This window comes from Sceloporus undulatus, chromosome 4 (genome assembly GCF_019175285.1).
Source record: "Sceloporus undulatus isolate JIND9_A2432 ecotype Alabama chromosome 4, SceUnd_v1.1, whole genome shotgun sequence".
Classification (NCBI taxonomy): domain Eukaryota; kingdom Metazoa; phylum Chordata; class Lepidosauria; order Squamata; family Phrynosomatidae; genus Sceloporus; species Sceloporus undulatus.
In genome coordinates this window covers 131636786-131656637 of record NC_056525.1, presented here as the reverse complement: position 1 = coordinate 131656637, position 19852 = coordinate 131636786, and the positions used below count along the sequence as shown (strand labels likewise).

General features: G+C 41.9%; 2 protein-coding genes across 12 annotated transcripts in view; one reads left to right on the top strand and one right to left on the bottom strand.

The window, feature by feature from the left end:
• The window catches only part of PRKAB2 (protein kinase AMP-activated non-catalytic subunit beta 2), a 12195-nt gene extending 8581 nt beyond the window's left edge, over positions 1–3614 (top strand). For all 4 annotated transcript variants that reach the window (XM_042463612.1, XM_042463614.1, XM_042463613.1 and 1 more), the window contains exons 5-8: positions 792–912; positions 1580–1713; positions 1949–2017; positions 2812–3614. In XM_042463612.1, coding sequence (XP_042319546.1) covers positions 792–912; positions 1580–1713; positions 1949–2017; positions 2812–2889 — 402 coding nt within the window. In that variant the 3' untranslated portion in view covers positions 2890–3614. The remainder of the gene's footprint in view (positions 1–791; positions 913–1579; positions 1714–1948; positions 2018–2811) is intronic.
• A 4221-nt stretch (positions 3615–7835) lies between these two features.
• LOC121928638 (phosphodiesterase 4D interacting protein) overlaps positions 7836–19852 on the bottom strand; it is a 139080-nt gene continuing 127063 nt past the window's right edge. For 6 of the 8 annotated variants that reach the window (XM_042463607.1, XM_042463609.1, XM_042463610.1 and 3 more), the window contains 6 exons: positions 18451–18578; positions 17881–18056; positions 17506–17649; positions 16276–16393; positions 10277–10368; positions 7836–8827 (listed from right to left, as the gene is read on the bottom strand). In XM_042463607.1, coding sequence (XP_042319541.1) covers positions 8786–8827; positions 10277–10368; positions 16276–16393; positions 17506–17649; positions 17881–18056; positions 18451–18578 — 700 coding nt within the window. In that variant the 3' untranslated portion in view covers positions 7836–8785. The remainder of the gene's footprint in view (positions 8828–10276; positions 10369–16275; positions 16394–17505; positions 17650–17880; positions 18057–18450; positions 18579–19852) is intronic. The other 2 variants (XM_042463605.1, XM_042463604.1) reach the window with 2 other exon arrangements.

Sequence of the window (19852 nt, the reverse complement as noted above, 5' to 3'; positions counted from 1 at the left end):
ACTGTTACAAAGGGAAGGAGAGTGGATTGGATTCAGGGAGGTGGTACTTTAGGGAGCATGGAGAATAAGGGAAACTGGATCATTTCTGCACTCCTCCAAAATGAGTCTTCTTCAGAGCCAAAGGATTTACTTCCAAGTAAAGCTGCAGCTTCTACACTGATACAGTGACATTATTATTATTATTATTATTATTATTATTATTATTATTATTAATTATGGAAATATTATTGTTATTATAATTAATAAATTTTCTTTCGCTGCAAATTATTATTATTATTAATAATAATAATAGTAATAATAATAATAAAAATAATTTTGCCGGTGATACATTCGGATGAAGCAGAGGGCATGTAGGGATAGGTGACATTCCCTATCATCATTCACATGAGGCTAGCATTCACGTGAAACTGGAACCAGGAAGTGGCCCCCTTCTTTACCCCGGAAGTGTAAAGGTTCATGATGCGCTCAGACCCCCACTGAGCATGCACAAGGGTCCCAATTCACTTTGGTGAATCCGAATGGTATGTACTGGTGTGGTAATTTCATGTACACTCCCTCCGCTTTGACTCAGAAATGACCACAATTTTGTTCTTCATGTGTGATAATTCATCACGTGAATTGCCTTGGATTCGAATTGACTCTGCTTCCCCTTCACTTCGGATTGGCTCTGGATTGGAGTTCCAGTTTCACGTGTGATAAGGGCCAGTGTCTTTACAGTATGTTGTATGTATCTTAGGAGATGGTGGCATGGCATGTGGATATGACATGTATTTTGATGTCTTATTTTTCAGCCAGTGGTGACTAGTCAGTTGGGAACAATTAACAATCTGATTCATGTCAAGAAATCTGATTTTGAAGTATTTGATGCTTTAAAGGTGGACTCCCTGGAAAGTTCAGAGACTTCATGTCGAGGTGATTTTTTTGGTGTGTGTGCCACTAGTGTGAAAATTCAAAATGATGATGTTCTATGGCATCCTTTCTTATATGATCTCAATTAAGAACAATGTATTAATTACTTTAAACACAAACTATATAATGCACAGCTAAAACCATAAACATTGAGAAAGAAAAATTTAAAGTGAAAGAAAAGATGAAAAAGCAAAAAAATGAGGGAATGTTACTAAACCTTAATAGAGAGTTTAGTAACTAAAACTAAACTAAAACATACTGTATATAGTCATGTATAAGTTGACCTCATGTATAAGTCGAGGGAAGTTGTCTGTGTTTACTGTCCTGTTTTTTATCTAGAATGTCCAGTAAAAACATTTCTGATGAGATTAAAAAATCTATCTTTAAATTTTTTTGAATTAACATTTAGATTATAGGCCAATAAATTTGTGCTTTCTTACAAGTACACGATATATGGGAAAAGGAGCCCTCCTTATCTTAACAACTCAGCATTGATTTGAAACATTCGTAGACACTTTTGATAATTTTTTTGTAGTTAAGATATCATCTATACATAAGTTTATACATACTTTCGTTTACATTATTACTGAAAGTAAATTTTATGCTTTTGATCCTCATTTTTGTCCCATACATCCATATGTATATAACATATTTTCTCAATTTTTCATAGACCTTTCTGGCTCTCCTCCTGGAACATACGGCCAAGAAATGTATGTATATAGGCCTGAGGAACGTTTCAAATCCCCACCAATTCTTCCTCCCCATCTCCTCCAGGTCATCCTTAACAAAGATACTAACATTTCAGTGAGTATCAGTTTGGATATTCTGTGAGTATAATGTGTTCCAAAGTGTTTCATTGTTGGGAACAGCAGATATTCTTCAAAGAAGGAGTCCCACACACCTCAGAGTATCTTGGGCCAGGCAGATTGCCTGCTTTTTTAGGGCAATCACCTACCCCTTGTGACTTAAATATGAGATGTGCAGCATCCAGTGAGAAAAATGGAAATAGTTGCATAGATATTTCTTATGTTTCTTATAGTGTGACCCAGCCCTCCTGCCTGAGCCAAATCATGTGATGCTGAACCATCTGTATGCACTCTCTATTAAGGTAAGGACCAGTAGGCTCTGTTGTCTCGCAGGAAGAAGAGGGACTACTCCATGTTGTTCTTCTTTAAAACTCCAGGCTAACTGATCCCCAGTCAGTCTTCTTTCCCTGCTAACCAGTCCACCAACTTGTCCTTAGGCTTTTTTCTCCCTACTCCAAGAAAAGTTAGCATTGTTTCAGAATCTCATATAGTAGTGAGGGGCTCAGAAGAGGTAGCAGGTTCAGTGGGGAAAAGATATTCCTGGTGGCTGTGGCAAACTTCATGCCTTTTCTCTTGTGGGCTGTTCATCTTTGTAGCATGGACGCCTTAGCAGTAGCATGGCTGTTTTTCTCTGTTTCATTTTCTTTCTCCAGAAGGGCAAGAGCAATTCTGTTTACATTCAAATTCTGGCTGCATCCACACTGCAGAATTAATATAGTTTTGACATGTTTTACTTGCTATGCCTTAATGCTATGAAATTCTGGCATTTGTAGTTTTGTGAGATATTCAACCTTCTTTGTCAAGAGAGCTCTGGTGCTACAACAAACTACAGGTGTCAGGTTTCCATTGGATGGAGCCATGACAGTTAAAGTGGTGTCAAACTGCATTAATTTTGCATTATGCCAGCAGCTTCTATCAGTATCTTTCTAAGTTATTTTTGAAAAAAAATTAGGATGGAGAGAAGGAAGGAGGATTCATTTCTTTAATCTCTTTCCTTCCTCATAACGTCTACTTGGAACATTCTTCTTCCTCAATTGACTTTTGCAAACAGAAACTTATCTTGTGAAATTGCATTAATGTTTGTTTCTTCCCACAGGATGGTGTTATGGTACTCAGTGCCACCCATCGCTACAAGAAGAAGTATGTTACTACCCTCCTCTACAAACCTATTTGAATTGGGTCCTTCTTGATCACTGTGGGAACACAGAGACTGCTGCTTTTTTTGCACACACTATTAGGACAGGAAGCCAGCTTTCAGGCTCTTTGGTCAGAGGCAAAAGCTCTATATGACAGCAGCCCTAGCTCAGTTTTAAGGGCTGATTGAGAACATTATTCATTGGTCACCGTTTCTGCTATGCATCTTGCACCTGTCATTAGCACAAACCTAGTAGTACCCACATTTTGGATACATTATCTTCTGTCCACTGATGACTATGGGTAATGTTAAGGAAGGAGGAGTTTTGAGTTCCTCTTTCCTAGCCTCTTTTGGGTATCCTTTTAATTTCCCTCTGACCACAAAGAGTTTGCTAGCAGTAGCTCAGTGTCAAAGAAGAAATGACTGTTCCTTATTTCATCTGTCATTGAGACATTATAATTATTTTTAAATGGTGTCTGCACTTTATAGTTCCAGGAAGTTGAGCAGAAGGACCTCTTTTTGAAGATCATGTAATAATAATATCTACTATTCATGATAGCTGTATGAAATTTCCCAGCTCAGAGATAATGTGCCACTAAATAACTGCTGTAGAACATTGGCAAGCTGTTGTCTTCAAGCGCTGTTTGTAGGCTTCCTGGAAGCATCTGTCTGGCTGCTATGGGAAGCAGGATTTTGGATAAGGCAGATCTCTAAAAGGGCTGCTCTTATGTTCTTAAAATACCTACTACAGTGGTACCCCGGGATACGAAAGCACCGCCTTACGAAATTTCCGGGATACGAAAAAATCCCCATAGGAAAAAACTGTTCCGGGTTACGTTTTTTTTTTTGGCTTACGAAAATTTTGTGGTGCTTTCGGCGCTTTTTTGCACGAACGCGCTTTCCAGCGCTAGCGCCTATGCGGTTTTTTTTTTTCGGGTTACGAAAAAAATCGGGTTACGAACGCCGCGGCGGAACGAATTAATTTCGTAACCCGAGGCACCACTGTACTGGAAGCACATTGCAAGTGCATTCAGGGCAACTTCAGTGTAGTGCAATGCTTTAGTGTATGGTATATGTGCTTGCTGTGTAGTTGTATGGACATTTAGTTCTGCGAAGTGGAAGTGCAAGATCAGAAGCAGCTATCACACTGTTGGATTTATATGTGAAGAGATCTAAGTCAATTTTTCTTCTATGGAATGTTACCATCCCCTTAGGACATCAGTTATGGTTTGCAAACATATGCAGACCAACATGCTACTGTTCAAAGAGCTGGAAATATTGAGTCAGAGAACTTAGAACTCATTTGCTGAACCAGAGAAAAAGTCTGTCTCTTCCAGCTGGTTCCTCTGGGAAGTGGAGGAAGATCAAGATAATGATCCTGCCTTTCAACATACGTCTCTATTTATGGCTGTCATGATTTTTAGCTTTTTGCTAGCTGTATCCATAGAAAGATCTATTTCCTTACCTAGTTTGAGAAGAAATACTATGCTTTCCTCCCTTTTTAGGATTTGATGTTTCTCTTCATAAGCTGTCTGTGGATCCATTCACAATTAAGCGTAGCCCTCTTTAATTTTAAAGGTCACCTCCATTAATAGTCTTAAGGTCCATAAGAGGTGTTAAACATAAGTCTTGAGTCTTGGAACTCTACAGGAAGAAATGCAGTCCATATTCCCAGGCCCCTAAAACCTGAAATAGGAAACCTTGATCTTTCCTTTGGCCTGAGACTGATTTAGGGATTCTTTAGTGCTTTTACTTCCCATTATTCTTGTCTCCTTTTCTTCCTAGTCTTGCCAAATGATAAGATCTTAGTTTGGGAACAGGGTGACTGAGCTGGGGCAGGAACAGCCTTCCACCAGCTTCCAACTATTACTTGAAATAGTTGTTGAAGTTTTCTTGGTCTCAGTTTTTGTCAGGTTATGGAATGTGGTGAATAAAAGGTGTATTGCCATCTTACACAATTGCATTTTACTCCTGACTAAAACAGTCACATCAAATCTTCTTAAGAGCCAGATCGGGGCTGTGGCAACCGCACGCCGCAGCCCCGATCTGGCCTTTGCAGGGCACAAAAAGGAGCTGCAAAAAGTACAATAGCCGCAGTACAGTGGTGTCACAGTGCTCCTTTGGTGGCGCCAGAGCAGCACCATGACACCACGTGCCATGTGGAGCAGCATGCAGATTGATGCCACCCAGGGTCCAGAGCCAGAGCGTGCATCATACGGGTGCTACACTCCGACTCCGCTCCCAACCTGCCCTTTATGGCTGGTCTGTACAGCCCCTCAGTTGCTAACTGACTGCATGTTTTTGCATTGGCTGGAGTGGTTGAGTTTTGCCCAGAGTTAACTCTTCAGCTGCAAAAGAAGGCTACCAGGACAGAGAGATTTATTTTTCATTAATAGAAAAGAAACTAAATGACTAAGCTGGTTATATCTCATCAAGATGCAAACTCACATGAAGACACATTTGCTTCTGCTAGTGACAGCTTTTCTTGCTTAATTTTAGCCCTCTTAGCTATATGACTTTACAGTTTGTCCTGGCTGACTAGTATCTAGGCATTATAGAAGCCTGTAAATAATAAGAGTGTTCTCTCTTACCAGTGTTAGCCTGTAAAATCTGAGGCATTTAAAAACACACCTTGAATATACATGTATTCAAAAGGAAGTTGATTTATGTATGTAAAATACCTTTGAGTTACCTGAAATTTGTCTTGACAACTAACGTATCTTTTAAGAATCATAGTTTTATCATTTCTGTTATTGAAATCTTTTGTAGACTTCAGAATGATGGAGACAGTTGTATGAAAATGCAATTCATTGGGTGCTTTAAGAATAGCTTTGTACACTTATTGATGGAGAATATAACAAACCAAGCATAAGGGAAAAATCACTAGTACTTTGCTGTAGGTCCAGTGAGGTGAGGATATAGGTTCAAGGGCAGGAACATAGGATGAACTATGGCAGGCTAAAATGAAGTTGATGCTATTAAGAACAAGAGAAAGGCTAAGGCTTAGGACAGAAATACAAAGACTTGTGCGCATGACATACAGGAAGAGAGGATTGTTTTGTAGTTTCCGCAAATAAGGGGCAAGAGGAGTTGTGGCTCTTTTCCAACTTGTAGAATTCTTTCTGTCTAGCTTATGGTTTCATCTTTATATAGCCAAATGCATTTAGCATCAGACAGTTGTTGAGAAGAAGAAGAAAACGATGACTAATTATCATGCCATTCTATTGTTTTGATAGACTTGCTACCTTACTTGATCTCACCTGGGCCCTACTGTGGCAGAATTGTCTACTTTTGCAATGGGTGGCCTGATGCTAAGGAGCTTGTGGTATCAGCATCTGCATAAGTCTGTTCATGGAGACAGCTTAATCTTTGCCAGAATCTTTTCTCTCCTTATACAGCTGCCAGAAACAAGCCTTATTTCTGTTTAGCCCAGAGAGATTTGGACAGAAGCTGGAAGTGGGTCATTTCCTGTTGAAGCAGGAGATGATCTGACTGTTCCCACAGTGGTCTTGGCAACAGGTTTAAGAGTAGATAATTTGGAGGACTTTTTCCAGAACCTATATTAACACATGCATTCACAATAGGGAAAGGGGTCTGCTTTAAATTTATTGACAGAAAATAGCAAAGATTTTTTTGTCAAGAAAAGTGACTACTAAAGCTATGCTAAGTTTATTAAATGGAAAACAGACTTAATTCTGCATAGCTAGTAGTGGTTTTATGTTAGTATGGACAATTGGAGCAGTGCTCCCAGTCAGGTCTGTGGAGAGATCATGGTTGCTGTGTGGCCATACTACAGATGTGGCCTGGTGCAAAGGGTAGCAGAACCAGTAGGAGCTTACAGGGTTTGTATGTGAATGGGAAAGAAGTAGGCTAGAGCTACAGACTTGGACATGTATTTGCTCATCTTGTTTGGGGGTAGCACTTTGAACAGGTCTGCAAGCTGTCATGGTCTGTCTGACTGAAGTCTGTTCCTTGGACCATTGCTACTTCTGTGGTGTAACAGATACCTTGGCAAGGCATACAGTTGTTGTCTGCTGTATTGTATAACATCTGTTTTGGCCTATTCATTCAAACATGTCCCTACTGGCACTTCAATAAACCAACAGATTTTTCTGCTGCTTGATATTGAAAAAGTGTTATGGGGGATGAAAACTGGTGGACAATAGTACATGGCCAGCACCTCACATTCACACTATAGGTAAGTAGTTAATTATTTGGTGCAATAATAGCCAAGCCTTCAAAACCTTTCCCACGGTGGCTTCGAAAACAAAAGAGTAAAATAACATAGTGAAATCAAAACAGCATTTAAAAGGTTAAAAACCGGTTGGCCCTTTGGCAGAGCATAACATTTTACTAGCATACTTATGTTGGTGGTTGGCTTGATACTTTTTTGTTATTAACAACCCACAAGTTAAACTCGAAGCATGGTAACCCTGAGACATCAAGATCCCCCATCCTCCACTGATATGTGCCAAGTCCCAGTTAGTGCAAATCACTCAGATGTGCTAATGACCATTTCCACCTCATCTTTGAATGAAGTCCCTCATCCCAGTGCATTACAGTAGTGCAGCTTTGAGGTTACCAGGCATTTCAGATGAGATGGAGCATATGGGATAAATGCTGCTGGCCCAAATAGTATCCCCTAAGCCATAACACTGAGCACCAGCCATCAAGGTAGCAAACAGTCATGGCAGCCTGGTGTCCCAAATTTTCAAACTAGACAGGCCATCTGGATATCATGACTAATGGTATCAAAATTTGCATAGTCCATGAGAATTGACAGGGGTTTCCTTCTCAGTGTCATTAAAACGGGTCTAGATAATCCATCTCATCAAAAAGTACCTTGAAATGTGCTGCAACCACTTATTTTTAAGATTTTTGAATGTAGAGATGGCATCTTCAGGAACTTCTGTAGATTGATCCTACACAACAACAGCAAAACTGAAAGTTTGTGGGCAATTCCCAATACATGCAAGTTTCAGCCATTTTTTTTAAAAAAAACATTTTATTGGGAATTCAGATCATAAAATGGAAAGATTAGATTTATTTCCACAAAATTAAGCAGAACCTCTTCCTTGCACCCCCTTTTCAGCCTCTCAGGTCATGTTTATAGCATACAGGACTATAAAAGGCTATAAGGAAGATCTTCCTGACCCCTTCAAAAATTGTGTTTACATTATATATTAACTGGTGTTATTGTTTTGATGTTCACCCTAAACCAAAGGCATCATATGACATCCTGACGTAGGCAAGGGAATCTGACAATATCTGCTGAAAAGTGGGGGTGGCAGAGGGAACTTGAGAAAATGAAAATAAATAGCTGAAGGGTGTTGAAGCTGGCTAAGAGAACCATCTCATCTTCCCTTCTTCAGTAATCCAGTGCTCACACATATATGTCAAGGCCACACATCTGTGGGGTAAAGTAAATATAGTCTTAATAGTATATGACACACCCTGATTTATAATTGGATCAGCATAAATAAATTTGTGCAGGAAAATGCTAGAACTGTCTAAGCTGCACCCAAATTGGCAGTCTCAACAAGTCATACTAGAGCAGCTTTGGAGTCCAAGCTCAGGATTTTTAGAACACTCTTTTTGATAGTAGTATGGAAGCAGTACTCCATCTCTTTCTAATATTGCACTGGTGGCTGGAGCATTTCCAAATAAGTTCCAGGTCAGTATCTTGCAGCAGAGTTGTTCCAGAGCACATTGGGAGGTCACTCAGAAAGCGGTTTTGTGCCATACCCCCGATACTGTAGAGCTTTCTCCTTAAAGCAGCAGGAATTGGTAGCTTCCAGGGTAAATTCTGAAAACTAATACTTGCTATGCTGTTTCTGATGCTTCCCTTTGATAGCAGTTAAGAACTAGGTGGAGCTTTTCTTCCTCTTTTTCTGGACCTGGCTCCATTGCCTTCATGCCTCATGGTAGGATGTGGTCACATGATGGCAGAAATTGGTGTAGGTTGTTGGCCAATTCCCTAAAGTGACAGTGCACAAAGCAGAGGTATTAGGGCTGATACTCTTCCCCCTCCAACTTCCCCACCCTTTTCCTGTCTTGGCCATGCTCAACAGCTGTCACTATTGTCCATGAGAGGCTATTGTTACTAAAGGGGAGTAAGCAGAAGCCATCCTTGATTCAGATTTTAAATTCTAAACACTTTCTTCCAGGCCCTATAATATGGATGCAGCAGTGGCATCAGATATTTGTTTAGGCTGCTGGGGAATTGCAGTGGATGGCTGAACAAGGCCCATCCCTGATATATTAGGCTGGCTAATGGTTAACCAAGCAATCAAGATACATAGAAACAGCAAACAGGCATGTTGAAGTCACACAAAGCACAGCTAATTAGCATGTCTGCCTACATTGCAAGTTGGAAAGAGAACAAAAAGCACAGCAAAATCCAAGATTAACAAAGCAAGCAAACCTAAACATTCTTAAAACTAAAGCTGAAAAATTTCCTTCCACCAAGGAAACTATTGAAATTTTGCTGAGATTTATTTAGTTATGACCTGCTGGAGAAAAGAAGAGAACAATGCTCTGCTCCACTGGTATGTAAATAAATTCACTGCATTTGTATTGGCACCATAGCAGCAGCTAGCAATTTATTCAGATTGCAGAGCAGAAGTGGTCTGTACAAACAGAATGCCAGGATCCTCTTTTATGTCAAGATCAGGTATTAGAGTTGGCAGTTCTCATCTGAAGCAGGCTCGGAACTGAAGGCACTTGCTGCTAGTAAGAGCACACTGGAGTGAACATAACCTTACCTTACAAATACAGCGTCCATTCTGGAAACACACACACACCATGTAAGGGAACTTCTGCAAATGCTAGAACCCCATTGAAAATAATGGGTCTCATGCATGTGGCATGTGCACCATTGCTTTTTCCAGTGCACGGCTTTCAGCATAAGCTGAAAGCTGCATATGGTGCACCTGTGTATGATGCTGGCACACTATAGTAGCATAAATAAATAGCAAGGCCAGCACACTTTCTCTCACAGAAGAGGGTGGGGTACAGCCTAAGAGTAGGCAGCACAAGGCTGCTTGTTCCCTCTCACAGCAAATAAGCCCCATCCCAGATTCTGTACTTATTCCAGAGGGTAATATCCCATGCAACACCATGCTCTTAATCACAAAATCACTGTTGTCCATAAGAGATGGCCTCCTCTGCAAGGAAAAGTGTCAAGAGAGTTGTTTTATGAGAAGTGTGCATTCTCAGTAATGTGAGCTTTAGTGATAATAGTTTCATTTTTCTATATGACACTTGCCAGCATCACTTTGGAGGTGTTAAAAGAGTATATGGCCTTGCCTAATAGTATCAAAGAAGATGTAGCTTCAGAGGAAGCCTTGTAGTCCTTCATTCCTAACAGAACGAGTCAATGGCACCTCTAGCTTAACATGGCCTGTCTCCACCACAGTCCTCTTACCTGGGTCACCTGCATCATCAGAGGGCCACGTGCAGTTGAATGTACCTCCAGGTTATTTTTTGCTTTCCTCAGCACATCATATGTTCTTGTCACTGTAACAAAGAAACAGTTTAACACAAATCATTACCTTCTCCTACTTGCTCCCCCTCCCATCTCCTCGCCTTTTGTGCCAGGCCTGCCATAAGATCTCCCTTTGTAAATACAGTATGTAATTAGACGTACACTAGTTTAAGATTCAGTAACTATAGCTGATAAGGAGGGACTGCCAACAATGTAGCACCCTGATGGCACAGTGGTTAAATGCCAGTATTGCAGCCATAAGGTTGTGGGTTTGATCCCCAGGCCTTCCATCCTTTCATAGGTCAGTAAAATGAGTACTCAACTTGTTGGGGACACTTGGCTTACAGAGTGTAACTCAGAGAGTGGTGAGTTCACTATTAAGCGGTATACAAATGTAAATGCTATTGCTATTTTCCATATTTACTATTACAATTTTAAGCGAAAGATGGCCAGATCTGTGAGGGCCATTTCAAATTCTTTTGAGTAGAATCAAGACTGAAAGCCTTTGCTTGCCTCTTCAGTGAGGAAAAAGTACATCCAGGCTTTTTGAGTGTTTGACTGGAACACTTGAAAAAACCCAAGCCTTTTTGGTATGAGCTGGAGGGCCATCATAGGTTCCTATATTTAAATACAATCCATGATTCTTTGAGGGGGAGGAGCTAGTAAATTGATTTAAGCTTGCTATGTATATGTCTTGTTTTTTCTGCACCCATTTACTGCCTCAAAACATGGCATACATAAGGGGGGGACTCCCACAACCATGACAACATTGCAAATGGAGAAAGAAGTGAGAAAATGGCCATTTTATTCTGGATCCAACATGTTCAGAGAATTCTAAGACAAACTGGGCCTACAATGGAAAATTGTTTCTCTATGTGGTGAAGGAGACGTCTTACATTGTCCTGATGCTGCCTAGGCTAGGCAAGGGTCACAAGAAGTAAGAGAGATAGTATCCTGATCCTGGTCCACCCCCAGTTCTTTCCCTTGCCTAGGTTAGGATTCTCTTTTGCTTTCTTCTATGGGCCCTAGCATTTTTTTTTCTCTTTCAACAATCTCTTCAGCACTTTTTCCATTGATTCTTCATTTCCCATTATTTCTTTCCTTTAAAAAAGAAAAGAAAGGAAAGCCTTTCTCTGCCCTTTTCTCCTCCCTCTCTTCATAGAATCGTAAAGTTGGAAGAGACTAAAAGGGCCATCCAATCCAAGACCCTTTTGCCATGCAGGAACTCTCAATCAAAGCATCCCTGACAGATGACCATCCAGTCTCTAAAGACCTCCAAGGAAGGAGACTCCACTACACTCTGAGGGAGTGTGTTCCACTGTCAAACAGCCCTCACTGTTAGAAAGTTCCCCCTAATGTTGAGGTGGAATCTCTTTTCCTGGAGCTTGCTCCCTCCTCAATATGACATCCCTATCATATTACCTCTTAACCTTCTCTTCTCTAGCATAAACATCCCCAGCTCCCTAAGCCGTTTCTCATAAGGCATGGTTTTCAGACCCTTCTTTGGACACGCTCCAATTTCTCAACATCCTTTTTGAATTGTGGTGCCCAAAACTGGACACAGTATTCCAGATGGGGCCTGACCAAAGCAGAATAGAGTGGCACTATTACTTCCCTTGATCAAGAGACTATACACCACATACCTTCTCACTGGTTCCTTCCCTCCCCAGTTTCTTAAGTCCCCCTCAATAGATAGAAGATGGTTGATGGCCTTGATAATTGCCTAACTAAAGAGGCAATAGAGTCGGCACACAACAGTTTCGGGGGTTTTGTTCCTTCTTCTTCCTGGTGCCCAGAAAGAAAAGGTATCTACACTCTATCCTGAACCTCAAGTACTTGAACAGTTGTACACCTACAAGTTCAGGATGGAGTCTCTCAGGAGACCTGATACCAGGGTGAGTATCTCTCTGGCTTATCTTCACATTCTTATTTTCCCCAGACACAGCAAGTTACTTCATGCCCCCCCCCCCAATAACAAACACTTCCAGGCCCTTTCCTTTTGGTTCACCTTTGGCACCCAGGGTCTTCACCAAAGTGATGGTGCTGGTGGTGGCCTTTCTGTGCATCTAGGGGATTCATGTCTATACCCATTTGGATGATCTGATTTACTTCTCATCTCTCCCCTGGACAAAACGGGATCTCTTGGATACTGTTGGTTGCCAAAAGCCGGCTACATGTTCCTGGTAAACATGACAAAGAATATCCTAACTCAGTCTAAGAGACTCTTACATCTAGGGCCCCGAATAAACACTTTAGAAAGCCTAATCTTCCTCTTGTCAAAGCAGATAACCAAACTGTCCCAAACTGCAAAGACAACCAGATGTCTAGCATGTGTGGACCTTATGTGCCTTCAGGGATCAATGATATTCTCCATTTACATAGTTTGTTGGACTACATTTCAGTGAAGGCCACTACAGTGGCTACCTTTCCCACATCAGAACAGAATAGCCTCCAAACAACATCTCCTGATCAGAGTCTCTCTCTGGAGATAAAGTCCTCCCTCACAATCTCCACTCAGGGATCCTCCTTGAGTCATTGTCACAACAGATGCCAGATTGGTGGGGTGGGGCATACACTTTAGGGGCACCTCAGCACAGCACAGCATCAACTGCCTGGAGTTCAGAGTGATTTGCCAAGTGCTAGTCCACTTTGCACCTATCATCAAGGACCAATATGTACTGAATCACACAGACTCAGTAGTGGCTAAGGTGCACAGCAACAAACAAGAAGGTTCCTGATCACACTATCAAGAGGCCAAGCTCCTTTTTCAACGGGCACAGCCTCACCTCCTTTCCCTAGTGGCTCACCACATCAAGGCTGTCCAGAACACAGAGATATTCTTCCCCAGCTGTCACACCATATACCTAGATGGGCTAGCTTCCTTAGTCTTCTACTAGATAAATTATCTGCCCTTTCCAAATAGAAGACCTCCTTGCACCACCAAGCACAAAAAGTTTATGTCTGGATTCTCAACTCTTCAGCTCAGGATGCACTACCGGCTTCATGGCCAAAGGACCTCTACTATGCCTTCTCTCCTATACCCTTAACTTGCTTTCTCAGGAAGGCTGGGGAGGGTAGAAATGGTGCTGGTAGCTCCACATTGGTCCAGGAAACTGTGGTTCATTGACATCATGCACCTCTCCTACCAGGGCCATCTCTCGGAGGGGTTCATCCTTCATCCAGACCCAGCTTAATTTCATTGAGCCCCTGGAGATTAAACACATCTCATTTTTAAATTTGGGCTATTCTCACAGGGTTATTCATAGCGGCCTCATGCTGTAAAAATACATGAAACAATCTGGAGAACCTTCCTTTGCTAGTATCGTTCCAGGACCAAACTGTCTAATATCTTAAGAGTTCTTGCAGCCAAGGCGCCAAATATCTGCTCTGGCCTGTTTTTCCTCATTGTCACAATGAGGAACTATACTCTCCTTGCGTCAAGGAGTTCCTCAGGGAAGCCTCACTCATTGCTCCTCCATTATTTCCCTACCTGGAATTTCCATTCAGTTTTTAAGGCACTTTCTAAAGCCCCCTTCAATCCCTTGCATTCCATTCCTCTTAGAATGCTCTCACTCAAAGTCCTTTTTCTGATGGCTATCACCTCAGCCAGAAGAATCTCCAAGCTAGGAAGCCTCTCTGTTCACCTGGTTCAGACTCAGGTCACTTTAACTTTGGATCCCAGAAAACTCTGTTTTTCACTGCTTTCAATCAATCCATCTCCTTTCTTTTTGCTCTCATCCTTCTCACTCCACTGAGAAACTGGTACAAGCTTGATGTGCATAGAGCCTTGAAAATTTACATTCAGTGCATACAGTCCCTTAGGTACTTCGTACAGCAGCGAAGGATGTATATTTTCATAACCTACAAATCTCTAAACCTACCAAAACCCTCACAGGTCACTGTCTACTCTACTAGATCAGCAGCCACCATAGCTGTTTTCTCCACCAATACCCCTCTAGGAGAGATTTGCAGGGAAGCAGCATGGTCAAATCCCTCAACATTCACCATGCCCTGGAAGATAAATATGCCTCTGCAGAGGCTGCCATTGGCAGAAGGGTCATTCAGCAGATTCTACGACTTTAAGTGCCATCACCCCATCCTTCAAAACTGTAAGTTGGGGTATATTCCAATACAGGGTGTCACCTTTGTTGCATATAGTATTACATTAGAAATTTACTGTGAAAATCCCTTCTTGTATGCAGGTGAAATTCAGTTTTCTTGGTTCAGCCTTGTCCTATACATTTTTCCTCCCTTTGGCTTTCTCTCTCCTAATTTGCTTGTCTAGGGAGTTTATCAGACAAGGGGAATTGGAAGTATAATCCGATGGCAATCTGAACGCAATCATGGGGTTTAACGTTATTGCATGATAACCCACTACACACAAATTCGGGCAATGGGAAATCAGTCCGAATGCAATCATGTAGTTTCACGTTACTGCGTGATAGACTGCCACATGCACATTCGGACAATGGCATGCTATTTTCGGGCAATGGGGAGCCAGTTCAAATGCAATGCATATTCACGTAATTGCGCAAAACTAGCGACTTTAAGTGAATGCGTTCTGGCCCCACTTTCTTTTCATTTGAATTTAAGAGAAATTCCTCCCGTTTGATAAACTCCTATGAATTGGGGTGAGGGGGGCAGACTTGGGAGCAGGGCATTATCTCTCTTATTTCCTATCATGTGACCCTTGTGTAGCCTGGGTAGTGACAGGGAATAAATCAATACATGATGTCTCCTTCCACATACAAGAATGGACTTTCATATGAAGTAACCAACATGCTACTTTCAGTACCCTCCCCCCCGGCAAATTATTCTAGAGTTCTAGTTCTAGCAATAGCATGTACATTTTTATACTGCTTATCAATGAACTCAGTACTCTCTAAGCAGTTTACAGTCTCTAAGCTAATTGTCCCCAACAAGTTGGGTACTCATTTTACCGTTACCGACCTACAAAAGGATGGAAGGGGGAGTTAATCTTACAAACCTGGGATTGAACTCACAACCTTGTTGCTGCCGCACTGGCATTTAACCACTGTGCCACTAGGGCTCCCTTAGTTTGCACTTTCTATTGCCATACCAGAGGGATTCAATAATTCAAACTGGCATCTTTGCGCATACTCAGTGGGGCTCTGGATGCTGTCATCCTTCCCTGCCCCCTTTTTAGTTGTCATCCTTCATTGGGGTGGAGGAGGAGGCAGGGGATGATGGGACAGGTGGCAGGGTGCCAGAGGGAGCGAGATCGGGGTGAAGGAGCAGGCAGGGGATGATGGGATAGGTGGCAGGGGGTCACTGGGGGCGAGATCGGGGTGAAGGAGCAGGCGGGATGATGGGATAGGTGGCAGGGGGTCACGGGGGTGAGATCAGGGTGAAGGAGCAGGCAGGAGATGATGGGACAGGTGGCAGGAGGTCACTGGGGGTGAGATCGGGGTGAAGGAGCAGGCGGGATGATGGGATAGGTGGCAGGGGGTCATGGGGGCGAGATCAGGGTGAAGGAGAAGGCAGGAGATGATGGGACAGGTGGCAGGGAATCACTGGGGATTAGATCAAGGTGAAGGAGCAGGCAGGGGATGATGGGACGGGTGGCAGGGAGTCACTGGGGGCGAGATCAGAGTGAAGGAGCAGCCAGGAGATGATGGGACAGGTTGCAGGGAGTCACTGGGGGGCGAGATCGGGGTGATCTTCCACACCAGACCAATTCGAAGTGAAATTGAAGTGAGCTTGGAAACAATTTTTGTGAATTCGCTTGTTACCAAATTCACAAAAATGAGGAGTCACCCCAAATTGACTGTGGATCTGCCTCGGAATGACCACTCCATAGAAAGCAATCATGTCTGATAATACATCACATTATAACGTGAATACGCATGGCTGGACCCGCAGTGATTCCGGATCTGAGCTGCAAAACCCCTCGTGTGATAAGGCGCGAAGTCACTTACAGTGAGTGAGAAGGAAATGCTCCATGCTCTCCTTGACATCCCTATTACTTTGCAGGTGACTTTCTTGCTCAGCCAGTTTGGTTCTGAGAAGCTGGATCTCATTCTTCATTGACTGATCCTGTGAAGAATAATTTTATTATTTTCAAAGTGACAAGACTAAATATGGATGGTCAAAAGAGAGAGAGAGAAAAGTCAGGCTAATATTTTGTGACTGGACTGTACGTTTTACACTGCTCATAGGAAAAACACATTTACATTTTTATATGGGTGGGGAACTTTTTTATATGGTAACCTACACATTTACAAAAAGTTAGATGCCAGAGTTATTGAGAACTTGTGGTTTTGTAAGACAAATTGGTCTGGTCTGGTCTCTTCCTATTACCCTTCTTTACAAAAGTCTCTCTCTGTTGAACCTTCAGGTTATGCTCTTTTCAAAAGGGTAGGGTCTCGCTCCTGACACTGTACCTCACTTCATACTCTTGTTAAACTCCACCAGCTCTGCATTTCCTCCTTTTTCTTCAACCACTGCTACTCTGCTTCATTGAGTTTGGAAGCAATAGCATAAAAAGCTTCCATTCCCACAGCAGTTTCATCCTGTATAAAGGAAGCCAATTGTGCAGAAATGGCTGGTTGGTTAGAAAAATTAGAAAAACAGAGTCCTTTGTGTTGTTCCCTTCTGCATCTAGGGATAGGAGCACTATATGGTATTTGTGTTTTCCTATTCTCAACTGAAGAACTTGAAGGGCTTTAGACTTTTGCAGAGATATGGAATAAGGTTTCAGGCATGGGGTACAGAAAACAGACAGGAAGGGAGTTCCAGTCAGCCCACAGGCTATGCCTCAACTAGATACCCAAAAAAGACAGACTGAGTTAGTGTGAGTAGAACAAGATTAAGGAACAAAGATCAGATTCAAAGAACAAGGCTCACTGCCTCAGGAGCATCCACAAAGGTCTGAGCTGTGAAATATGTCTGGTTCCCAAAGTTTAGCTTGGCTTAGGGGCATTTTGCAACACCCATATATAAGGGAAAATACCACCACTTTGGAGGCTAGACTAAGTGCACAGGGAGGCTTCAGCTGCATCCTTGATTTCTTTAGTTTCACCATTCACTACAGTATGAAGATGGATTTTAACTGATTTTTCACCGAATGATGCCTGTGAATTCAAAGAAAGCAGAAGAGTATGGGGCTATCAAATACTTTGTGGTAGAAAAAAGAAGCTTCTACTTGCTGCTTGCCATACTTGAGAAGAGATCTGAGGCATGTGGAGTGGTCCTCTCCAGAACATTGAAAGGATGGTAGTTGACTTCTCCAGGATCTGGTGCAAACAGCTAGCATTAGTTAGCAGTTGCTTGATGACTTCCATATAGAAGACCTGTGAGAGCAAAGACAGGTGTCTAGTGACGATGCCCAGAGTGCCACCTGCCCTAAAATGAGCTACAAACAGCAAGAGGATTTTCATCTCTTCACAAACTAGGCTAAGATGCACTCTAATAACTGTTTCAGGCCCAGTGTTCTGCGGCCACACGTGGGACTGCACTTAAGTGGTTCAGAATTACTCTGAGGAGGAACAATCTGCACTCCAACTATCTGCCTTATCGATTACCTTGCTGTTCCGTGGTTCCAGTGCAGGCTGCAGGAGTGATGCCATCCTGTGTATCAGATTCTTGCCCTCCAGAATCTGTTTCTGAAGAGTACAGTAGTCCTTTAGGTGACCAATGACATGGCTTCCCTGTTTGTTCACACCATCTGTCTGTACTAGGTCTTCCTGTCCATGTGACTCTGAAAGCATACATTAAGGACTACTTCTTATCTCAAAATGGAGATCGTCAATATCAGAATGAACTTTTTTGTCATAAAATGTTGGGTGTAATCTGATACCTGCAACATCAGCCAGTAACTAATTCATTCAGTTTGCAAAATGGTTAAGCTTCCATTATGAGTTGAAAACTGAAAGACATTCCAGCTACTATATCTAGGCTAATGTTTATGTTGGTTTCTTTCCCATATTCTGCTTTTTGAAATACCTAATCTGATGTTTGGAAGGATTTATAAATTTGCATAAGCTTTATGATATTTTGGTTGGCCATGATTTCTGAGATAATATGAGAAGGAATCAGCATGTTGCAGTATAGCTGCAATGTGAATAGGAAGGGAAAGGAGATCCAGTGCAGACCTGTGGTTGCTTTCTGCTGTGGCACACTGCACAATGTCTCATATACACGTAATTCAGCCTGTAGGGCTTGGAGGAAGAGCTGATTTTCCTCACACTGCTGTTGAAGTATTGCCACTCTGTCTTGAAGCCTACAAGAAGAAAGACTCATTACACATGAAATAAAGATAGGTTATTGTTCCAAATGCAGTATTTATAAAAAAAAGCATTGTGAATACAATTAATATAACTGATAATATGAGGAATAGCAATTTTTAATATTTAAAAATATTTCCTGAAAATATACCTCTTTAATATGAATAACTGAACGAACATGTTTTCTTATTCCAATAAACAAGATGTTTCTTTTTCTGCGATCTTAAAGAAATTCACAACCTGTTTCTGATGGCTTAGTTTGCCATAAGAATCAGAGCTCCCTTCTTAGGCAACATATGAAAGTGGAAATGTGGAGTAACTGAAGATTGCAGCAGTCATACTTTTAAATGTGTATTGCAGGCAGACATGATGACACCATCATATATACAAAAGTCAGAAAATCCCAGAAGTAAATAAATATATTCTTTATTCCCTGACCTGGAGTTACTACTTCTGGTCTGTAACATCCATGTATCCAGTCATTAAGGTTAATGGTTATATTGCCAAATGAGACACTGGCAGCAGCCACTGAGACAGCCTTCTCTCCTGTCTCCACCAAACAGTGGCACGATGAAGAGAACATTCTACTCAAAAATTGCAAGGCCTGGTCGGAGTCATATGAGATCATTTAGATAGCCTGACTTCAAGCCACATAGGGCTTTATAGGTCGTAACTAACATAGTGAATTGTGCCCAACAGTGATATTATTGTTACAAAGAAGCCACATGCTCCCTTTAACTGGCCATGCTCAACAGTCTGGCTGCAGCATTTCGGATCAGCTGGTTTCTGAACACTTTCCAAAGGCAGAACATGTAGAGTGCATTACACAAATTCAGGTGAGATGTGAGCATGATACATGTCACCTTGGCCAGATTACAGCAACCTCCACAGTCAAGGCTGAATGCAGAAGCAATTTACCAAACAGTGAATCAAGAATTTTCAGAAGCGGTGAATGTGACCCTATTCAGCATAAGCTGAGTTCCTATTTCTACCGATCAGGACCACCTTTGTCTTGTTTGGATTCAGCTTCAACACAGAATAAGAAAAAGATTGAGCTGGAAGAGACCCCCAGGGCCATCCGTGCACTCTGAACCGCAAGAAAGCAGAACTCACAGGTCTGTGGCAAACATCTATAGTTTCTCAATAAAGCTTTTCTGAGTAACACTGAAAGACTGGATTTCTGAATTAAAAGATTCCTGTACATGCAAAAAGGATCTGGGGCTCTTAGTATGTCACAAGGTAAACATGAGTCAACAGTTTGTTGCAGCAG